The 21,863-nt window shown below is 52.1% G+C and overlaps 11 protein-coding genes across 11 annotated transcripts; 6 read left to right on the top strand and 5 right to left on the bottom strand.

The window, feature by feature from the left end:
- Window positions 1-786: 786 nt before the first annotated feature.
- On the top strand, window positions 787-1,326 carry VTN49DRAFT_5239 (uncharacterized protein; the record flags this gene model as incomplete). Its single annotated transcript, XM_069413274.1, has 2 exons — window positions 787-1,078; window positions 1,166-1,326. The coding sequence occupies 2 exons, from the start codon at window positions 787-789 to the stop codon at window positions 1,324-1,326; spliced, it is 453 nt and encodes a 150-aa protein (XP_069267158.1).
- Window positions 1,327-2,485: 1,159 nt separating this feature from the next.
- On the top strand, window positions 2,486-3,651 carry VTN49DRAFT_5240 (uncharacterized protein; the record flags this gene model as incomplete). Its single annotated transcript, XM_069413276.1, has 4 exons — window positions 2,486-2,528; window positions 2,582-2,664; window positions 2,724-3,452; window positions 3,505-3,651. 4 exons carry the CDS (start codon window positions 2,486-2,488, stop codon window positions 3,649-3,651), a joined length of 1,002 nt encoding a protein of 333 aa, XP_069267159.1.
- Window positions 3,652-4,021: 370 nt separating this feature from the next.
- On the bottom strand, window positions 4,022-5,615 carry VTN49DRAFT_5241 (uncharacterized protein; the record flags this gene model as incomplete). Its single annotated transcript, XM_069413277.1, has 2 exons — window positions 4,022-5,188; window positions 5,247-5,615. 2 exons carry the CDS (start codon window positions 5,613-5,615, stop codon window positions 4,022-4,024), a joined length of 1,536 nt encoding a protein of 511 aa, XP_069267160.1.
- A 254-nt stretch (window positions 5,616-5,869) lies between these two features.
- Window positions 5,870-6,585, top strand: VTN49DRAFT_5242 (uncharacterized protein; the record flags this gene model as incomplete). Its single annotated transcript, XM_069413278.1, has 3 exons — window positions 5,870-6,105; window positions 6,158-6,264; window positions 6,341-6,585. 3 exons carry the CDS (start codon window positions 5,870-5,872, stop codon window positions 6,583-6,585), a joined length of 588 nt encoding a protein of 195 aa, XP_069267161.1.
- Window positions 6,586-6,788: 203 nt separating this feature from the next.
- Window positions 6,789-7,649, bottom strand: VTN49DRAFT_5243 (uncharacterized protein; the record flags this gene model as incomplete). Its single annotated transcript, XM_069413279.1, has 1 exon — window positions 6,789-7,649. One exon carries the CDS (start codon window positions 7,647-7,649, stop codon window positions 6,789-6,791), a length of 861 nt encoding a protein of 286 aa, XP_069267162.1.
- A 266-nt stretch (window positions 7,650-7,915) lies between these two features.
- On the top strand, window positions 7,916-9,538 carry VTN49DRAFT_5244 (uncharacterized protein; the record flags this gene model as incomplete). Its single annotated transcript, XM_069413280.1, has 2 exons — window positions 7,916-7,993; window positions 8,048-9,538. The coding sequence occupies 2 exons, from the start codon at window positions 7,916-7,918 to the stop codon at window positions 9,536-9,538; spliced, it is 1,569 nt and encodes a 522-aa protein (XP_069267163.1).
- A 172-nt stretch (window positions 9,539-9,710) lies between these two features.
- VTN49DRAFT_5245 (uncharacterized protein) lies at window positions 9,711-11,848 on the bottom strand (the record flags this gene model as incomplete). The annotated part of the gene is made up of 3 exons (XM_069413281.1): window positions 9,711-11,512; window positions 11,569-11,701; window positions 11,771-11,848. 3 exons carry the CDS (start codon window positions 11,846-11,848, stop codon window positions 9,711-9,713), a joined length of 2,013 nt encoding a protein of 670 aa, XP_069267164.1.
- Window positions 11,849-12,364: 516 nt separating this feature from the next.
- On the bottom strand, window positions 12,365-13,291 carry VTN49DRAFT_5246 (uncharacterized protein; the record flags this gene model as incomplete). The annotated part of the gene is made up of 1 exon (XM_069413282.1): window positions 12,365-13,291. The coding sequence occupies one exon, from the start codon at window positions 13,289-13,291 to the stop codon at window positions 12,365-12,367; it is 927 nt and encodes a 308-aa protein (XP_069267165.1).
- Window positions 13,292-15,282: 1,991 nt separating this feature from the next.
- Window positions 15,283-15,695, top strand: VTN49DRAFT_5247 (uncharacterized protein; the record flags this gene model as incomplete). The annotated part of the gene is made up of 2 exons (XM_069413283.1): window positions 15,283-15,510; window positions 15,573-15,695. The coding sequence occupies 2 exons, from the start codon at window positions 15,283-15,285 to the stop codon at window positions 15,693-15,695; spliced, it is 351 nt and encodes a 116-aa protein (XP_069267166.1).
- A 563-nt stretch (window positions 15,696-16,258) lies between these two features.
- Window positions 16,259-18,580, top strand: VTN49DRAFT_5248 (uncharacterized protein; the record flags this gene model as incomplete). The annotated part of the gene is made up of 1 exon (XM_069413284.1): window positions 16,259-18,580. The coding sequence occupies one exon, from the start codon at window positions 16,259-16,261 to the stop codon at window positions 18,578-18,580; it is 2,322 nt and encodes a 773-aa protein (XP_069267167.1).
- Window positions 18,581-18,849: 269 nt separating this feature from the next.
- Window positions 18,850-20,890, bottom strand: VTN49DRAFT_5249 (uncharacterized protein; the record flags this gene model as incomplete). The annotated part of the gene is made up of 3 exons (XM_069413285.1): window positions 18,850-20,329; window positions 20,384-20,661; window positions 20,708-20,890. The coding sequence occupies 3 exons, from the start codon at window positions 20,888-20,890 to the stop codon at window positions 18,850-18,852; spliced, it is 1,941 nt and encodes a 646-aa protein (XP_069267168.1).
- Window positions 20,891-21,863: the final 973 nt, after the last annotated feature.

Here is a 21,863-nt window from a genome sequence, read left to right on the forward strand (position 1 = left end):
ATCACAGTTTTGGTGCGCCGTTCCACCGATACGAGACCTTATCGATGCCTGGGGAACGCAGAACGTACAGAATGGACGGCCATGAGCAATCAATGAGGTATGGACGTTGGGCTGGTCGAGTGATAGCCTCCGCTGCAGACATGTATATCCTGCGAGACGTGTCTTTTAGAGCAGCGGTACCTGCGAACGTTACTGCTTTCGATGATTATGGTGCAGAATAGATTGTCTACCATTCGCTCTTACAGCGGGTTCTGCAATGGTCTCCGTCAATAGTATTCTACAGACATTTCTAGACCACAATCGGCTCAGTACCTCATGTCGATGACCTCGGGTGTGCCCGCTAGCTGGAAGATCAAGGAAATGGTGAACTGGAGCGTAGAAATATGTCCCCATCCCCCAGGAAATCTTCGTTGCGAGGTCCCGTACGGAATGTCCATTTATTCCACGGTGTCTCTGCTAAACTCAGGTTCATTCATTCCAAAAGCAATCCAGAGGTTGCTAGAAAACCGGGAGATTGTTCAGTTGATCTCGAATGCTCCATTCAACTCCCTCGTCAGTCAGGGCCCTTGGGAGGGAGAAATGACCTCTTTGGCAACAACGTGGCAACTCCCTACAGAACACCTCTCGCGGTCTTTTATAAACGTGCGTATGCCACACCCACAGCAACATCTTCCACATCGCATAACAACCCAGTCTTCTTTGGCTTTTTTGAGCAGAAAAGGTCCTCAGCAATTCCGTGCTCAGCTTTCTACTCATTCATTCGAGCCAATTTTCCAATCCTCAAAAATGAAATTCGCCGGTGTCATGCTTGCTCTCGCCGTTGCGGCGACTGCCGCTCCGAGCGGGAAGGCCTACAAGCGGCAGGATATCCCGTCTATGTCACAGAGCACGACCATGTCGCAGATCTACGCTAGCTGCGGTATGGGGAACCAGGCTCTCTGCTGCAACGACTCCGCTGGTATCCTCGAGTATCTGCGTAGCGGCGAGATCGCTGGCACCCTCAAGAATCTGCTTGGCAGCAAGAACGGTGCCGTGGGTCTTAGTCTCTTCGACCAGTGCTCGCCTCTCAACCTCCGTGGTGTGTTCGCCTGCCTTCGTCGTGTTTCCGTTCCTCTTCAAGCTAACAATCGCTGTCGATGACTCGTCGGAACTCGTCAACACCCAGTGCCAGCAAAACATTGTCTGCTGCAGGAACGGCATGGCCGAAAACGTAAGTCCTCGGGGACCGTATGGTATACGTCCTGTATGGTGCTAACTTTTGACGGCCAGAGTGTCAGCATCGCCTCTGTCGAGATTTCATGCGTTTCCATTGGCTCGGTTTTGTAGATGGTTTTGTGACGGCTCTCTTTTCTTTATAAGCTTCTGTCTCCTTCCACTGACAGGCCAAGTCAGAAGATCTGTCAGACGAGATGTTACGAGTCAGGTAATGGAACCTGTGATTCTGGGGTTGGAGAACATGTAAGGAATTCAATTTTTCTACGGTAATTGAAAATTCTTGCTCTCATATGACCCAGGATACGTAAAAGGTGGTTCAGGTGGCAACTGTAGGGATCTCATTTGCCATGAGGTTAGCCTTGCCGTTATTGCGGGTGCTCAACTTGAATGGTGGGAACTTAGGGTTTGATGTCAGTTGTTGGTTCATGGCCCAAGGTGGACCGGTTGCGAATGTGCTGGGATATTTTCATAAAGTATCCTCAAGCGGTCAAGTGAAGCCCTAACTAGACGGGGTCATAATGGCCATTGAGACACTATTGAATGGACTCCTAAACAAAATTTTATAATAGTTTGAGTAGCTATAGGCCACATCGATGCTTAAACGAGGATCGCCGTGACAGTATTCTTTCTGGACTGAATCCAAAAGGTTGATATTGATACGGAGTATAGGGTTTGTTGGACAAAAATTACTACAGGTATATACATTCAACCTTTATCATGTTTCAAAAAGATCGCAATCCGACATTCAACAGGGATTCGTATGTGGATTTGTTTTTATTTATTCACCAGGACTACGGAAGGTCAACGACTACCTAGTACCTCCTCTCTACCTACCTACCTAGAGGTAGGTAGGTAACTTTCTGTTCTCTTCTGGCGGCTCCCTCTGCTCATCTTATCGATCTGATCTTATCTCTTATCGATAAAAGATAGGTTAAGCCACTTTCACATGCTCTCAACTGCCGAAATCACGCCGATCCGGAACGGAGTATACACGCCTGAGCACGCGCGCATCGCTGCTCCAAAAAATGGAGCGATTTTTCTTCTTTTCATATTTCATATGAAATGTCTTCTTGCTTATGATGGGCTGCTTTTTAATAAACCTAGAAAGCAACCGGTGACGGGCGGAGCACGCGTCGCAGAAAATTACCTCGGCTTTTGTTTCGATCTTGCAGCTCAGCATCATTTAAAACCCCTTCTGCTTTGACCACTACCACCTTTTACACTCCTAGGTACACCACACGAAACTGGCTCAACCCCCGAACCCGACAATATGCCGTTCAATACTGAGTTAACCCGACGACTGGGGATCAGAGGTACGTTTTCATCCCTGATTTTCCGAGAGAGTCCGAGTTTAACACTTCCGCAGTCCCCGTTGTCCAAGGTGGAATGCATTGGGTCGGATATGCCGAACTCGCCGCCGCCGTGAGCAACGCGGGCGGTCTTGGAATTGTATTACCTTGCCTTCCAAAGTCGTGGGATAGTATCATGGCTGACTCGACGTGATTTAGATCACCGCGCTGACCCAACCAACACCGGAGGACCTTCGCAAAGAGATACAGAAATGCCGCACGATGACGGACAAGCCTTTTGGCGTGAACATCACATTGCTACCAACGCTGGTGCCGCCAAACTACGCCGCATACACGCAGGCGATTATCGACGAGGGCGTCAAGATTGTCGAGACGGCAGGCAACAACCCGGGCCCGGTAATTGAGGCGTTGAAAAAAGCGGGCATCACCGTGATCCACAAGTGCACGACGATCCGCCACGCCAAGGCTGCTGTCCGTCTCGGCGTCGATTTCCTCTCTATCGACGGCTTCGAGTGCGGTGGCCATGTGGGCGAGCATGACCTCACAAACTTCATTTTGCTCAGCCGCGCACGTCAGGAACTGCGCACGCCCTTCATCGCGTCCGGCGGTTTTGCTGATGGGTACGGGTTGGCGGCTGCCTTGGCGCTGGGCGCGGAGGGAATCAACATGGGCACGCGCTTCATGTGCACGGTCGAAGCGCCAGTCCATCAAAATGTTAAAGAAGCCATCGTAAAGGCACAGGAGACCGACACGGCGCTGGTCATGCGCCGCTGGAAGAACACCACTCGTCTCTTCAGCAACAAGGTCTCCCGCGAGGCCGCCAAGATCGAGAAGGAGAGCCCGACGGGCGATTTCAAAGAGATCGCGCCGTTGGTCAGCGGCCAGCGTGGTCGCCAAGTTTTCCTGAAGGGTGACATTGATTACGGAGTATGTGATCCCCCAAAGCATACAAGCACGAATTTCCACTGACAGCATGCAGGTATGGACTGCCGGTCAAGTCATTGGCTTGATCCATGATATTCCGACGTGCCAGGAGCTCGTCCAGCGTATTGAGAGAGAGGCCGTGGAGGCGCTTGATCGTTCTCGAGCATATTATACCCCGGATAAGCCTCAGAGCAAGCTGTAGAGTACCCATGAATCTCGGTTTTTGTATATACATAGCCCGTCATCACGACTAGATCATGTCTCAGCATTGGAATACACAACTCATATTGATTGATGGTGTGTCCCCATTGAATACTATGCCGCCATAGAGCCTGCAACCAAGGATTTCCAACCGATCTGATTAGGACTGGTAAAGGACTTTATATTATCTGATCGTAGAGATGGGATTAGCAGCATAGGTATTTATACAACCGTCTCGAGTCATGAGTATACAAACTCCTCCAAGCGCCACAGTAATAAGGTATATAAACAAAAAGAATACATCCGCCCACTCCCATGCGCCGTCAACCAAGCCCCTCCCTCCAGAGTAGAGTGAATGAAGTAGATTAGAGTCAAAACTGCCGCGCACGCCCCCGCGGCCCACTCGACACGCCCGCCCCCGGCGGTGATGTGACAATATCCTCCTCGTTTCCGCCCACTGCGGCGCCCAGGAAGCCTGCCCCCCAGACGCCGACCAACCCCCACATACCGACGCGCCAGCCGCGGTAGAGGCCCTCGATGCCCTGTCCTTGCCGCTTGCGGCGTGATGGCACTTTGCCGCCGAGCTCGCTGTCGGCGCGCAGGTCCTCGGTTCTGCTCCCTTCTTCCCAGATGATGCTCCACATCGTGCCAATGACGCCTCGGTATGAGCGAGGTGTCGGGACAATGGTTTTGATCTCCTCAGTGTCGGTGGAGGTCGTGCCAAATTCCGTCCTTGTGGGTGTGTGGATGAGACCGGTCTGGCGCAGAGTTGGGGATGTAAATGTGGCGATTTGGGCCCGGCGGAGGACGGTCTCCAACGGGAAACGCACGCCCAGCTCCAGGCCGGATGCGAGGAAGGTAAAGAAGCTCCACGTCGATGGGTTGATAACCGGGTCAATCGCGAAGTAGGACTTGAGGAAGAGCGGAGTACTGAGGGTGAGCAGGTTGGGGAGACTAGAGTGGAGGATAGTGATCGGGATGAGATGCGGCGGGATCAGGTAGTTGGGTTGCGGAAGGAGGCGAAGGGCTCGGACAAGAGAGCGCGGGCCGTGCGTGAGCGGCGTCGCAATGAGGAATGTTCGTGCCGTGTCAATTGGCGACAGGATCAGCGCCGAAAGCGACGAGGATATGCAGGACAGGACCAGAGTCGTGCCCGGTGATGCAGCCGTGAGTATATCCTCGGCGAGATTCGTTGAGCTGCCATCCTCGGGCAAGCCGAGAATCGCGGCTAGAAGGCTCCGGAGAAAGGTATTGAGGGTCGGCAGGAGAAGGGAGTAGATGAATGTCGCGTTGGTCGCCTTCCACACCGATGTTGGACCGCTGGTCGACCATAGTTGCGAAATCACTTCCATCAATGACGACGGGTTTTTAATCTGCAGCTGGTGTTTAGCAGCTGGCCCTGAAGGCCCCCTCCCTGATCGGTGGTTCGGAATGTCTCGACGCGACCGGCGCGGTTTCTGATGAGTTGACGATGACGGCGTTGCTGGCGTACTTGAGGTAAAGTAGCTGCTCTCGTCATCGTCCGACGATTGCGAGTCCTGAAGAACCCCTCGTTAGTCTCAACTGGCGGTTTGGGCGGTTGGGGTCAGCACAAACCTGTTCTGGGAAATTGTCGCGAGATAGCCGTCGTCCTCTCCTTGATTGTGTCGTCTCATCCTCGCTGTCCGGAACCACGTAGATCTGGAGAATTGTTTTGGCCACATCGAATGGCTGGGCCATCAACACCTTCGAATACCTCCATACTGCGCGGTCCAGCAGGTCTCGGAACCAGTCCGAGACCGATGGTGACGCGTCTATATAATCACTGTAGTCAAGATCTGACAATAGTTCGCGGGCGGCGCTCGCGGCCTTGGAAGACGCCGTCGCCGCAGCCTGCGTGGCGGACGTGGAGTCCGGATATAGCTCGATCGACGGCGGCGTGTAGTACGGACGTAACGGATTGGGGCCTGAGCGAGTCGAGGCCATTCTCTTGACCGGGAAGAAGAGCGACCGAGGACTTGGAAGAGGAAAATTGGTGTCGAGGAGCCGGTGTTGACCGGGGTCGAAAAAGATAGCAGAAAAAATCTCCGGAAAGCCAAAAATTGTTATGACGCCGCGTTTCCACTTCGTCACTCCAAACCAACAACTAGCACCAATGCTTTAGCTTCGATCGTTTGGATTTTCCTTTCTTCGGTCTCCTTGTTGCTTTCCCCCGCGCTTGATTTCTCCGTCCGGTCACTATGTCGTCCTGGTTTCGAGTGCGACACGCCGCTTCGAGGATCTTCGCCGCGGAGAGGTCAAGAACACCATGCTGCAGGACGAAAAACCATAGCTTCAATGCTTTGACACGGCGCAACCTGAGCTCGACTAGGACAGGCATCAATTTGCTTCAAAGAGTTGCGCAACAGCGGCGATGTTTCTCCGGCACACCCAGCGCCGCGCATGGGCATCTGACGCCGCCAAAGCCCGGAGAAGAGTAAGCTCGCAATTTTGGCAGTTTATAACCGGGATACTAATACTGGAGTTAGGATCAACGTCTCCTTTATTGACAAGGAGGGTAACAGGCATGATTTCCAGGTTGCGGAGGGTGACAACCTCCTCGACATTGCCCAGGCCAATGATCTGGAGATGGAAGGTCAGAGTCTCTTAAGCCGGGGAGCTTCCTTGACTCGGATATCAAAGAATCGACGCCGGATGCTAACAGAAGATAGGCGCATGCGGAGGATCATGTGCCTGCTCAACCTGCCACGTCATCGTCGAGGACCCGGAGTACTACGACCGGATGCCGGAGCCGGACGACGACGAGAATGACATGCTGGATCTCGCATTTGGGTTGACAGAAACATCGCGATTGGGATGCCAGGTTAAGATGACCAAGGATCTGGACGGGTTGGTGGTCCGGCTACCCGCGATGACGAGAAATATGCAGGCGAGCGATTTCGCTCAGAAACGATGAAATGTATCTCGGGTTCTTAGCCCGTTCTGTATTATAGTTATGGCACACTCTCCCAGCTGTTGATGTATGATCTGTGATAGACTTCATTCGAGATTGCGATAACCTCCAAGGGAATATCATTCATGAACATCTCAAACCCATCTATAGACCATTTCTGAAACAGAACTCCCAAACGCCGGTAAAAATGCACACTAAACCCATGATCACGCCTCTTCGATATTCAATGGTGTCCCCTTCTTGCCATTGATGAGTTCCAGGAAACTCTGCTTGCTGACTTCGTTGGCCGCCTTCTTTCGCTCCTCCACACCAACCGTTCCTTTCTTTCGCTCCTCACGGACAGCCTCTTCACCCCGTACTTGGGCCGCACGCACGGCATTGAATAGTTTGATCACACCACGCTGTGCAATCTTCCGTAACCGCTTCTCCTCTTCGGCTGTCTCGCCTGCCATACCGCGCTCAATCCCCAGAACGTCCTTGATGCGGCCCCGATCCATCTCCTCCTTTTTCTCCGCACGCAGCTTGGCGCGGGCCTTTTGCTCGAGCTTCTCGTTTGCAATCTCAGCCGATGTCTGCGCAGCCGCTTTACTTCTCGCCAGAACAGGGTCTGCGCGGGCCGAGGTCGGTAGCTTCGTGGATAAGATTTTGGAGATTGATGTCGAGAATGCCGTCGGGTCATTGCGTTTTGGGATGCGCCGTGTAGATTGACTTTTGTTTTCTTGACCGTCGTGCTCTTCGTCAGAGCTGTCTGCTTCGGAGGAAGCCTCGTCTCCGTCATCGCTGTGATCGTCGTTGCTGCTGCTCTCGCCGTCGGAATCTTTCGGTTCGGGTTTCTTTTTAACAGATTTTTCTTTTGATGATTTCGTCTTCACATTTTTCGTATCTTGCGAATGATCCTCCTCGTCTGAATCCATCAGATTCACGGGCGCAAAGTTGTCGGCACTTTCATCGTCCTCGGAGCTGCTGTGGTACTCAATCTGCTTCTTAATCTTTTTCTTCGGTCGCGGAGTTCGTCCATTGATGCCGTCCTGAATCCGGCGCTTCTTTTCGGAGAGTGTCGGCGCCATTGTAACAATTCCTAACAGCAACAATGTCTGCGTTGCTGTCTGGGTATTTCAACAGTATCGTCGATAGAGCTTGATAGGATATTTTTTTTATCAAGTCAGTGTGCACTCTGATTGGTTGAACCTTAACTTGCCACTTCAGGCAACAAGGCATCAAGGCATCCCACGATTATCGATAGCTGTCCATCTCGCATTTCCGCTGCCCTCACAGATCGTCTCGACCGTCTTTAGCAGAGTGTCGTCTATGTTGCGGTCGGGATAACTTAGCCATGGTTCTTCAAGATCTCGGGCGGCGCATCAACGCCGCTGTTAGCGATCTGACAAGGTCGAGCAACGTGGATGAGAAGGTCCGGTTACCACTCACGAACAGATCTGAATGTCGGAACTAACAGCGCTAATAGGTATTCGATGACATGCTGAAAGAAATATGCGCCGCGTTGTTGTCAGCCGACGTCAACGTGCGCCTTGTACAGAACCTTCGGAAATCCATCAAGGCAACCGTCAATCTCTCTTCTGTGCCCTCCGCCGTGAACAAGAAGCGACTCATTCAAAAGGCCGTCTTTGACCAACTCATCGCCCTTGTCGACCCGCAGGAGCAGCCGTTCCGGCCCAAGAAAGGAAGGCCCAATGTTATCATGTTCGTTGGTCTGCAAGGTGCGGGTAAGACCACAACATGTACGAAGCTCGCGCGACATTATCAGATGCGCGGATTCAAGACGGCATTGGTCTGCGCGGACACGTTCCGTGCCGGTGCGTTTGACCAGTTGAAGCAGAATGCCATCAAGGCTAAAATTCCCTACTACGGAAGTCTGACGGAAACCGACCCCGTTGTGGTCGCTTCGGAGGGTGTGGCGCAGTTTAAGAAGGAGAAATTCGATCTTATCATCGTGGATACCAGCGGTCGACACAAGCAGGAGGAGGCCCTGTTTGAGGAAATGAAACAGATTCAGCAAGCAGTAGCTCCTGATCAAACGATTTTGGTGCTGGATAGCACCATTGGCCAGGCTGCCGAGGCGCAATCGTCGGCTTTCAAGGCGGCCGCGGACTTTGGCGCGATCATCATCACGAAGACCGATGGCCACGCTGCCGGTGGTGGTGCGATTTCCGCCGTAGCGGCCACACGTACGCCTATCATCTTCCTGGGTACGGGAGAGCATATGATGGATTTGGAAAGGTTCGAGCCCAAAGCCTTCATCCAGAAACTCCTGGGCATGGGCGACATGGCCGGATTGGTAGAGCACGTCCAGGCAGTAACCAAGGACTCGGAGGGTATCAAAGAAGCATACAAGCACATCACCGCCGGTATCTACACACTACGCGACTTCCGGGAGAACATCACCTCAATTATGAAGATGGGGCCCATCTCCAAGCTCTCGGGAATGATCCCGGGCCTTTCAAACCTCACCGCGGGGCTCGACGACGAGGACGGTGCGCTGAAACTTCGGCGAATGGTGTACATCTTCGACAGCATGACCACCGCCGAGCTGGACAGCGACGGCAAGATCTTCGTCGAACAGCCAAGTCGGATTGTGCGCGTCGCCGGCGGCAGCGGGACCAGCGTCCGCGAGGTCGAAGACCTCCTATCGCAGCACCGCATGATGGCTGGCATGGCCAAGAAGATGGGTGGCCAGCGCAAGCAGATGCAGCGCGCGCAGAGCATGCTCAAGGGCGGCAACCGAGAGCAGCAAATGGCCGCGATGCAGAAGCGTATGGCATCCATGGGAGGTGCCGGCATGCCGAATATCCCCGGTATGGGCGATATCTCCAAGATGATGCAGATGTTGCAGGGTCAGGGCGGTGGTGGTTTGCCCAACCTTGGAGGGATGGATCTCCAGAGTATGATGAGCCAGATGAGCGGGTTAATGGGAGGAGGACGAGGGCGAGGGCGATAGATTTCATGTTTCTCAAGATCATATATTTGCATGGAAGTCATCGCTACCGTATTTATGGGTTTGGGCGTCGGGAGTTCATGGGAGGATTGTATTCTATAGTTTTCCAGAGTAACTAAGAAAAAAAAAAATCCAATATCCTTTTATAAATCTATAATGAAACGTCAGAAAGAGATCAGTCAACCCTAGCTTTTCTCAAGACCCAGCTCAATACCGGCGCGATGGCATCCTTGAAATCATCGCGAGCCACAGTCAACCTCTCTTTCCATCCGGCCGTCCACCGGTAGAATCCCCAGCGACGACTAAATTTGTTCTTCTCCAGGTCATCGTACAGCACGCGACCAGGTGGAAGGTGACTGGCGGAAGAAGAGTCTGCCAGCGGGATGGAGAGCTGGTATTTCCATACAACAGAATCGTCGATGTAAAGCGAGTATGTGAGCACGGAATGCGGAACAGATTCTCCATTCCCCTTCCCGTTATCATCAGTGACGTCGATGTCGATCATCCCAAACTTAGTGTTGCCATCGGGTGCGTATTTGACCATAACGTCCTCGTCGTCTGTCTGACGGTAGGACCTTATGGGCAAGTAGAACATGTTCAAGGGGCCAACGCTGAACTCATGGATGCCATGGCCGGCAGTGCCGGGGGTTCGGTCCGTCGCAGCCGGGTCTGGGAAGCGGGTAGCGCCGAACTCGTGCCGGTCTCCGCTGAGGATGATGACGCGAACACCCAACTCGCGCTCTGCGCGCCACATGGCTTCCAAGATCGTGCGCCGTTCGTTCAAGAACCCACCCCAGGTATCTGTCTGGCCGACATGCCAGTTCTTTGTGAAAGGTACGCTGCTCGCGATGATCTTCCACTTCACCTCGGGTGATTCCGGACGGGCCAGGAATGCCAGGAGAGACTCGCGCTGAGCGGAGCCCAGGATGGTCGAGTTGGCCTGGCCCGGTGTTGTGCGGTATGTCCGCGTGTCGAGCATGAAGATGGATGCCGGCCCATGGACAAATGAGAAGTATGTGGTGTTTTCAGGGCTCGCGAATGGCTCGGACGGAATCGGAGGATTCACACTGACGTGGTAGTGTGCGTACGGGTCCGCCGCGGCCGGGTACGGCGGCGTCGTGTTGCCTCGGGCCCAGTCATTGGCAATTTCGTGGTCGTCCAGGGTGTGTATCCACGGCAAATCTGCAGCAGGCTGCGCCTTGGCAACCTGCCAGCTGGGAGAGGAATAGACCCGTCTGTACTCGCCACGGTAGTGTTCCAGAGAGGACCCCAACCGGATTGGGACATCAATATAGATGAAGTCACCGAGGAAAAGCATGAAAGAAGGCCGGCGAAGAGGCGGCAGATTTGTAATGGCCTGAGTCACTTTCTCGATACCCATAATCCGTAGCGGGTGCGAGAAGGGATTATAGGGAAAGTTCGGCTTAATGCAGCTTGACGTCATGAAGGTCAATCTCTTGGACAGCTCTGAGCCCGGCATCGGCGCTGTGGTAAAGGATCCGGTCTTGTTGTTGGACAGCCGATATTGATACTGGGTTGATGGCTTGAGGTTTTTAATCGTGATCGCGTGGGTAAAATCGGTGGCATAATCCAGGTGGTAAATCTTCCCTTCTTCGACCCATTGTTCCGAGTCTTCTTCAGAAGCTTCCCGGTAGGATATCGCCAACGGGAGGTTCTCAAGATTGGGTTCTCGAACCAGCAACTTCGCCGTGGTGGACGAGACGTAACCGACGCGAGAGATCGCGACGTCATCCCCAGAGTATAGCACAGGAGCACGGTAAATAAAGTCCAAAGTAAGCGCCGTAAGGAGTACATTGATGAACACGGCCATCACACTGGCGATTCGCCGCTTCTCATTCGGAACCCCGCTCAGAATCGTCCTGGCCGAGCAAGTCGACGACGGTTTAGGCTCGCTGGCGAGGCGCCCCTGTCTGCGGGATTCTTCTCTTGTAGCCTTATCATGACCATTTGATTGTCCTGGCCCCATCAGTGACCCAGATTTTTCAGCATTGCCTTGTTCGTCGAGCACAAACCTGGGTCATTCGTCCCCTTATCCGTGGCGGATCCGCGCTTTGCTTCTCCCGCTGGTCGCTGCAGAAACCATAACGACGTCAAGTAGATAACCAATGCCGTGCAAACGGCTGGCGGTATGCCATGCGCAGGAATCTGACTCCAGCATCAGCCGACCATTCTGCTGTAAAGATCGGGCTAGGGTTAACATCGTTATGACCGTACCCATCGAAGAAAAACAAAGGAACCTATGCGGACGACGACCGAGCTGATTGCTGCGATAATGTGCCAGGATGAGGCCATCACGGTCTAGCAGCACTCCGTTACGATGATCTTAACGAATTTCATGAATAAAAGCCAGGAGCAGGAGCTCTCCTCGTACTTGCATTGCGGAATGCAGAGCTTATATAGAGGCATGACGACAGTGGTCTCCACATCATTCCGTTTCGCGATGGTCATTGGATAACGTGGAATTCAAAATGGGATCCAAATTCTTCAAAGACTGAGTTTGAAAGAAATCCGAGGTTTTCAAACGATTTTCGCCAATTTGCATGTATAACCGAGGTTCATAAAGACATGTCACATAACCTTAGTCAAAAACGCTCACCTGTTCGCAACTTTCGTCGCGGAGAGCTTTCGACGACGCCCATCTCTCCTCTCGACATTCCGCCTTCCATCCACTCCTATCAAATTGTCACCAGCACAACCAGAATGGAAAAGCATGCATTCGCATACGGCTTCACCGAATCGTCCGATTCAAGAGCATAAGTATCAAGTAAACTGTGATTAGGATCAACTGGATAAGCTCAAATCAGTTGCTCATTGCGCTGTTAAACCATGCCCTATTGCCGCACGTGCCACTCTCAGTACATCTACCATGCCCATACTGAGTGAAATTTCTGCTGCCCATTGCCACGGCTTCTCGACTCCTCCGGGAAGAGAATTGAAGTACTCCCATCCCATGACTCCACCAAAGTCCGGAAACTGCTCGGCCAGCGCCGCGACAACCGGCCCCAATGTTTTGGAAGGAACATAGCCCTTTGTGCCGTTGGAAGGATTGGTCAATACCCCCACAACCACTCTGTTGGGCGACCAACCCATGGCAATCATGATCAGATACATCTGTGGCGTGTCGGCCTGTCCCCAGCCATTGTAGAATTGGGTGTTGTACCAGCTAATTTGAAATCCTCGACTCTGTTCAAGCGCGCGGTAGTCAAAGCCAGAGAGATGCTCCATTCCAATCAATGCAGTGGCTACGGGGGCCAAAGTGATGATAAAGTCCGCACCCATGTCGGCCTTGAGCCGGTCGATCAGCCGGACAATGCCATCAAGCGACATCTCCTCTTCCACGTCCAGATCGATGCCATCAAGATGGTAACGCCGAAGGTAGGCGAGCAAGGGCGTATAGTAGCGCTCGAACTCCTCCGGCTGGCCATCCAGCCGCTGGAAGCTACCCACAGCCGCACCTCCCAGCATTGCCATCACCTTGACGCCCGCTTGCTGAACCTGTGGGACCTCCGCCCATAGAGGGTCGTACATCGAGTGGTCTGGTGGATCGTCATTGAGCGTTATGTCCCCAGGTTGATCATTGAGGTGCCATGCGGCTAGGATTATATGCGTGACGCCCGTGTTGTATCGGATCAGGGGTAACATGGACACGTATCCCTGATCGCGGCGGACTATCGCTTGATGGTAGCATACTATCCGGCGCCGGTTGGAATTGGCAGTCCAGGGCAGAGGAGGCATTTGGCCAAGTCCACAATGATTTCGACTGCTCATTGATGGTATCAGGTACTCTACTCGATACATCCATGCAGAGGATCGAATACACCATCACTCTCAACAACAAAACGCAGGTTACTCGCACTTACTCCTCACCCAAAAACCAATGTTCCTTTCCACGTCTCGTTTCAGGCTTGAACTGACATGGGAGGCCGAGTAGAACTGGTTCGCTTGTCTCTCTGCCCCTCAAGGCTCCAAATAGTGAAGAAAGTTCACCGTGATTCAGCCATTGGCGGCTCCAGTCTTCCGAGCCTCCAAGCCGCGTCGGGCCCCTGGAAGGCTGGAAGCACTCGGCTAACCGGTGCTCAATTGCCCAATCAGCATTTGCTTCTCACTTTGCTTATATGTGTTCACGTGATTACTATTTCACGTGGTTTTCAGAAGTAATCCCAAGTTCCCAGGCAGAGAGTAGGCGTGTTGAAGGCTGAATACTATACCTAGAATCTCATCTTGAACCAACAGCAAGCTCTTTGGCTGCATTCATATCGAGTCATTTGAAGGACGGCCACATGCCGTTGGATGATGACACCGGCGGCTGTTGGAGTCTCGGGCCGACGGACCCCTTCAACTTCGCCGTTTCAGGACGTTATTAGGGCTCTGGCCCGGACCGCTGGGGAAGCAGGAGTGGTTGATCCGGCAGCGCCGATTGGCAGATGGAGTGGCCTGCAATTTCGCACAGGGATCTGCAGACCAATTCGGGCCAGGTTGAATGCGGCGACGTTTGATTCCAAATCCACACAGCTCCCACTGATTGCTCAATCTTCAGAGAATTAGTAGCATTAGACACACTTTTCACCATGTGCATCAACGGGGCCCGCCTATTACAGCCTGCCGTTTTGCACTGACGCAGCAATGTTGTCACACAGCTAAGAATCTGATGCTTTGAATACTTGCACATGTAGTGTCAATACTGAGCCAGGCACTGAACGATGGCCATAGAGGAAAGGCCTTTACAAAAACCGCGGCATACGCTCAATGTTCGAATTGTGAATATTCCTGTAACTTTGAGACAACAATGCTATGAATTTATACAGAACTAGCCACCGGCGACACCTGCAGTTATACCGTCAACGGCTTGCGTTCCGAAAAATGATCGAGGTGGAATCTGGGATGAACAACACTAGACTGATAACGCTATTATTACTGAGAGTCAATACAAGAGACCTTCAGCACCTCGCACAAACCAGTCTTAGTTATGGGTTTTCCATTTGTAGATTCAACTGCAAAATAGAATCTGCCATGGCTCATTATCATGTTTTCGCATCCTCAGGCCGATATTTTTCCATACCAATCTAATTGTCGGGCTCTTTGCCAGAGGGAACCACACGATAAGTAAAAAGTTTTTGACCACCGCGCTTCAGTCCTTCCAGTGCCGTTCGAGGTTAAGGCGCTGTCATTACTTTCATTTACATAGCTACGATTAATACTTGAATGGTCAACTGTCGTTCGTTACAGACTAGGTCATTGACGAGGCCTGCTCCGGCTCCCGACTCTCGAACGCTCCCCAACATGCTTCGGGATCATCCCGTTGACTTGATTAGAATCTTGATTAGAATTTGAAACGTGCAATTGACAATGCGGACAAACTGTTTATTACCTACGTCCTCTGAATTCCTATAATGTATCGCCATCCTGCGTTAGTCGTCTCGGTACACCTAATTCGCTCTGTGTTCTCGTTTTGGACAAAACGGCAATATCCCAGGTTCTTCCGAGATAAAACAAGTGTCATGTCCCACCGCCAGAATGTCTCTTCCAATATAAGCTACGGTACCTGACATTGCTGATTTGCCTACGTCCATCTCCCGTCCTGGGTGATGACGACATGATGAGCAAAGGCCTGAGCCACGCCGTGGCCAGATTCAATATCCTAACTTTCGGTGCAGGCAAATAAATTCATCTCTTGGTCCTTACCAACGATACTTGCTTCAATAATTACGTCGTACCAAACGTCAATCATGACAAGTGTAATTCCTGCACTGCGCACACGTCTCCACGAAGCTGGCCTTGCCGTTAGACGATGGGCCAGTACAGCAGCATCAAGCAGGGGCCCTCGCCATCCCAACCCCGGCAATTTCCAAAATAGACCCCGAGAAGAAGTCCAAGAAATCGCTCGCAAGGGCGGTCGAAAGGGAGGAAAAGCTAAAGGAACGGGCGGGTTTCACAATATGGATCCGAATAAACAGGTCGGCCCCCTCAAAGTATGAGGCCGTATTCGAAGTGATGGAGGCTGACTGGTAACACCTAGCGGGCCATTGCCTCCAAAGGGGGTCGCGCTTCTAGTGGTTCCTTCACCAAAGGTAGCGCGAAAGCGAGGGAGGCCGGCAGGAAAGGCGGACGGGCAAAGGGCCGGTCACCGTTTGACGAATAGAGCCGAACAATGAACATCATTGCGACGTGTCTGTAAAATAAGTAGTTTCTAATTATTCTTATGTTGAATTGTACTATATACTCCATACGTCGCATAACGGTCCCGAAATGTCTTTGCGATGTGAACAGCGGTGGGTTGGTAAGAGTTGCGGTTATGCCTCGGAAGGTCAATGCTGTCGTTGAGAATTTTTCGAAAATGCTGCTTCATTCCATGTTTCTTCCGGAATATATTTGCAACTAGGCAACTTGAGGAGAACCAAAATGAAAGCCGAGAGAAACAAACGAACAAGAATCAACGATTTCAGGGCCAAGAATGTAAATAACAACGGCGTCCGTCTGCTTCGTTTTTGATGTCACGCCGGTGGTTTGCTAAACCCAATGTGGAAAAAAGTCAACAAAGAGTCAGCGGCTAAGAACTCTTTCGGAAGTGAAAATTACGCTTGCAACTGCAACAATTGATGGCCATTCCTATGCGACCGTTGCGACTTGACTAGCAACCAGTCTCTCGTTCTAGTATTCTCCATACCGTTTCCCAGCGCTTCGACACGATCCGCCGACCTCGTCATGCCGGTGTTTTCCTCGCCCTTTCCAACGACCCACGACACGATCGGCGCCTCGATCCTAACCCCTCAAGGACAATCGTCTCCGACGCGACCCTCAGCGCGTCATGCAAACAAAGACCATGAAACGGTGGACAAAAACAAACAGTCCGATGATGATGCGCAAACCGGAGATGGCGAGTCCAATCCCGCATCGCGACGGAGTACCGCCGTCACGAGTGACCTCGATAAGCGCCTTGCGCAATACACGGTAGACTTGTCGCGTCTTCCTGGCGGGAGTAAGGATGACATGATGAAGGAACTGGACAACCCGGATGAAAATGATGAGGATTCGGACATTGGAGGTCCGGAGGACTTCACCATGAATTTGGATAAGTATCTGTTGGGAGGTGCTGGAAAGGATCAGAAGGGTGAGGAGAGAACCGAAGAGGAAGACGAAGATCGGAATGATTGCGAAGACCGCGGAGACTCGCACTCATCACTCGACCGTCAGAGACCAGACGAAGCAGAATACAGCAAGGCCGAATATAGCACCTTCGGACCTCCTCTCGACATGTCCACGCCGTCTCACATCATGTGGGTGAAAAATGCCGAGACGGGAAAGGAAGTAACTCAGGTGGAGGATGTTGAGGAACACATTAACAACAGCCCCGATGCGCCAGGCACGCCATCCAAGGCGGAGAAACAGGAACATGTCACTGAAGATGACACATACGCCACGGTCATGCGCGAGATTGAGCAGCTACAACAAGAACTTCGTGACAAAGATGAGCAACTTCAGGAAAATCATCAACGCGTGCTTGAAGCCGCGTCTGCAGCGGAAGAGATTAGAAACCTTCGCGCAGAATTAGACCGCAAATCGGCGCTACTGGCTGAAGCCGAAGCAAAGCACGCCGAAGAGAGTATACTCCGAGAGCAGCTCCAGATGCTGCAGAATGAAAATGATGACAAAGATAAGCTCCTACAAGAGCTTCGAGAAAAGGCTTCCCGGGTTGATGCCCTTGAGCAAAAGGTCGAGAACCTCGAAAGCGAGCTAGCCAAACGAGACGAAGGCGTTCAGGATGAAACCGCAAATCAGCAATTGGACGATCTCCGTTTGGATCTAGATCTGAAGGCTGAAGCATTGGAAGAAGCTGAGTCTGAACTTCGCAAATTGAAAGCGAATACGGATCTCCAGCTCCGCCAGAAAGATGAAGAGATTGGCGATCTCAAGGCTCAGCTTAATGATCGTGAGCTGGAAATACAGCGCATGGAAGAAACGATAGAAGCGGTTAAAGAGGAGTGTCAGTCGCTAGAAGAAGCCAACGAGTCATTGGAAAGCCGTAGCCGTTCGTTTGAGGAAACGAGTCTTTCGCTACAAAAAGAGACAAAACAGCTGAGGTCAGAGCTGACTACCCAAAGAAACGCTCTCAATTCCATGGCAGCTGAGCTTGCCGTGGATGTTAGTGGGAAATCCTACAACGAGATTTTGGAGTCGTGCAAATCCATCTTGCAATCGAGACGCCATATCCCCGAGGGAGAAACCTTGAAATCCGAGATGGATGATCTCAAAAACCAAATTGCTCAGCTACAGAACAGCCTCAAAGAAACCGCTGCAGCGAAGCAGTCAGCCGAAGCAGAGAAGCAACAAGCGGAGGAACTATTGAAGGAGTCGCGTGCGCTCATTTCCACTATCGAAGGCGAGAACACGCGCCTATCGAACCGTCTCGATGAGGTCACCTCAGCTCTCAACGCGACGCGTCGTGAGCTAGCGCGCCTCAATGAACAACACGCAATGACTCTCGAGATTCTCAACAACCGACCCGGGTCCGTATCAATCTCAGGCCCGGCTACATCGGACGAGGCGCATCGTCGAGGAATCGACACGCTGCAGTCGGCACACACCAAAGCCACGTCCGCTCTCCGCGATTCCTACGAAGCCACCATCGACAACCTCCGCAACATGCTGAGCAGCTCCGAGAAGCGGGAGCGCCAGCTCCGCGAAGAACTTCACTCGGTGCAGACAGCACATACTACCGAAATCTCCTCACTACGCGACGAGATCACCCGTCTGCAGACCCTTCTCACCATCAAGGAGGACGCTGCGGCTGATGTGGATCGTCAGATCGCGCGCTCCATCGAGAAGCGGGAGCGCGAGTGGGAGAAGCGGGTTGAAGCTTTGCTCAAGGAGCGCGAGAAGATGGGAAAGGCACTGCTGTATGCTTGGGGCGAGAAGGAAGTTGGCCGGAAATTGTCCAGTGTGTCCTCGAAGGACAAAAAGAAAGGCAGTAACGAAGATGATCGGCAGGGTTATCGCTACAAGTATGTTGTGAGAGAGAAATGGTAGTGGTCGATTGGGCAATTCCTGGTTTGGCGCTTTGAGGGTCCGGTTATTGGAGTTGGGTGTGTCGGTGATTCGGCCATTGTGTACATTCTGGAGTCTTGGGTCAACGGAATCTGGATTTGATTTCTGTCCAATTATCTTTCTGAGGTTCTTCGAAGCATTACAATTCATACAATCAGGGGGGCATTATAAAGGATTTAGGTACACAGGGACAATTGAATACTGTAAAAGACAAAAAATCAGATGCGCAAAATTCAGGCCGACACTCAGACCTACATCCCCTCATAACCCAACGGGCTCGTCCTCTCTGCCCCGCGATACACCATCGCGTCCATAGCCGCCCGTTCCTCTGGACGCGTCGAATTACAAGCGGAAAGACTCAACGACGTGTGACGTGTAATCCCATGGCCTCCAATGTCGCCCACCAAGCCGGGGCGGGCTTGTCCGTACCTGCTGCTCCTCGGCCGGCGAGAATTTGGGTAAACGACAGCGACGTCATCGTCTTGCGGGATCGGTGGCAATGTCTGCGACGGCACGAAGCGGCTGTGGTACGAGTGGAACCGACGGGGTTGGTAAGCGGCAGCCGGCCGGGGCGTATATCGTGGCTGCGGGTGGTGCAGATGTTGGTAATGCTGGCGCCGGTAGTGGCTGGCGGAAGGGTGGTAGTTCTGCGGGATGTATTGATGGGGGGAGTATTCACGCTGCACTGTCGAGAGGCGTACGGGACGGACTCGCGGGATGTGACTGCGAACCGCAGGCTGTGTCGTTGATCGGCGGTGCACGGAACGCGGTGGTATTTTCGGGACGCTAGGCGTCGATGGGGGGCCGGGTGGCGGGGTGTAGTCCTCCTTGCGTGTTGGTTGAGTTTTGTGAATTTTCAAGGGTCCTGGAGCTAGGGCCATAGGAGATTCCCCGGAAGGAGTCAGAGCCTGCTGTTTCGATTCAGAGGAGGCATCGCTATGAGTTGATTTGGTTTCGAATTTGCTGTCGTCCTTAGTCGTTGGGTCCGGCGAGGACACCGACGTAGCCGGGGTCGACACTGACCCCGACGCAATGCTGCTGTTGGACTCATGTTTGTTCGATAATGCTTCCCAGTCGTTGTCTGCTATCAACGTTTGAGATGAAATACTGCGGATTTGTGGACCATCCGAAGGCTGTTTGGTAGGCGCACAGGGCTTGGGAAGAAACTTGTTTGACGATGTGGAAGACTGTTGTCTCTTGTGCTTTGCTCCATAAAGACCCTCTGACCTGCCGGGGATTGGTGGTAGAGGGGGTTGCGTTGTATTGGCCTCCTCGACGCGCGGTGGCAGTCTCCTCGAAGCGACTGATGAGTTCCGAGACACAGGCGAAATACGTTGACTGCAAACGCTCTTCGAGCAATCCACCGCTGGCAAACATTTTCGCAACTCACTTGTTGTGATCGATGGCCCGTTTGTGCCCAGGTGCGTTGCTATCCGCAACTCCGGACGCACTCGTGCCGGCCCTGGGTGCCGGATGCTGGGATGTCGAGTTACTGCGTCCAGGAACGAGCTTTCCTTTGGTGTTAAGAAGAGCGCGTCATGATCGGGACCTGCATTGGGGTGACGGCAGAGATAAAATACTTGATCCTTGAGTCTCTCACTCTCCCCGCTTGACTCAGAGAAGAGGCTGCTTCCACGTACGGGCCGTTTCGGCCCCGATATCCCCAAGAGAGATGCATCGTATGGCCTCTCACAGATCTTGACGCAGAGGAGCAGTACACACGTCGCGAAACTGAATGAGTCAGCATTAACATGCGCTACGTAGTTCGATATTCTTTTCTCTTACAATCCGACGATATCGAAGATAATTGCTGTTTGATAAACTTGGCAACTCAACTTACGACGCCATGACTCACGGCCCTCGGCATCGTGTGCACATTTTGCTTGCTTAGACATCGCCACCAATCCAGAAACGGATGCTGCCAACCACATAATAGCCATAATGCGCGGAAGATGCAAGCTTGCGATGTGCAGAGTGCTGTTGGGAAAGTTGTATCTTGCAGTGTTTCTGTACTGGATGGAGATCAAAGTGTGAAGTACGACGAAAGGAACCGACAAAAACGACTGGGACGGAGTCAGCTATGCTTTGAAACGAGATAGATCAACATACAGCCAAGAATCCCAGAACTAAACTGGGAGTCTTCGACTCATCAACCTGTTTGGTACTGAACAAATACAAAGCCAATGCACATTCTGTCAAGGACAGAAATAGTATGAGATGAAGGGTCACAAAAATCGCCACTCGAACCCATACTCGACGTCTGAAAATAGAAGCCCAGGTGCTTCTTAACATTGTCGAAGAATAGGTCGAGCTTGTGCTGTGTCAAGATATCAGAAACTAGAGCGGCAAGGACCGGTTGACCAGGCCGAGATTGCCGTTGATGAGTTCATTTAATGGACTAGTATTTCAACACATCCTCAAAACAATCAAAGGCTGCTAAAAGGCATATTAAAATAGGTTGCTGTATCTTCTCAGCGGAAAGAGAGAAGGAGCCATGATCCATCTAATAAACGGTTCGACAGGCAGAGTAGATTGCAGGAATTGGAATGCCAAAGTCTGCAAATCTAGTGTCCGGAATGGAGGCGTTCTATGATTCATGTCAGGTGGAAGTGACTAAAATCCAGGAAAGGAACTATGGCCCCTTTGGAATGCTTCAGAGCGTATATTGTGGATGACAGCATTCCAATGTTCAACAGGGTTGCTCATCTTTTTTGACAAGAAGGCAGTTTTTGCTAAAAGAACAGCGAAATGTAGTGGCTCCATCAAGCCCACCCTTCGGAAAGTCTAACCGAAGATGTCGCTATTCCAATGTAGGGAGATGAACGTGGGGATGAGCACGAGCCTATTGTCTATCCTAGGGATCGCGATTCCGTCTGGAGAAATCCACATCCCAACGTCCAAATGGATCCGCAATCAATACAAAAGTATCTTTTTAGGCACCCCGGACCACGGCCTTCGCGCAAGGATTCCGCTGGGTCTAATCTCTGAAGAGTGAAAACCCAGAGGAATGTTCTCGAACTGGCAAGGGATGGACGTTAGGGCCTGCGCGATCCCGTGACCAACGAGCATCCGATAAGGCTGGTGGCATCTGCACGGGATCACTGAAGATTGAAGTCCTTCAATTTCTTTTATTCCGTCAACAGTGAAAACCTTGATAAAGAGACTTCTGTTCATGAACTGCTACCCGGAAAAGTAAAAAATCTCTATTCATAAACAATTCGATCTTCTCACCGTTCACTGATCAGCCAGATATATATATATATAT

Source organism: Thermomyces lanuginosus (assembly GCF_041956635.1).
Source record: "Thermomyces lanuginosus strain ATCC 200065 unplaced genomic scaffold VTN49scaffold_32, whole genome shotgun sequence".
In the NCBI taxonomy this organism is placed as follows: domain Eukaryota; kingdom Fungi; phylum Ascomycota; class Eurotiomycetes; order Eurotiales; family Trichocomaceae; genus Thermomyces; species Thermomyces lanuginosus.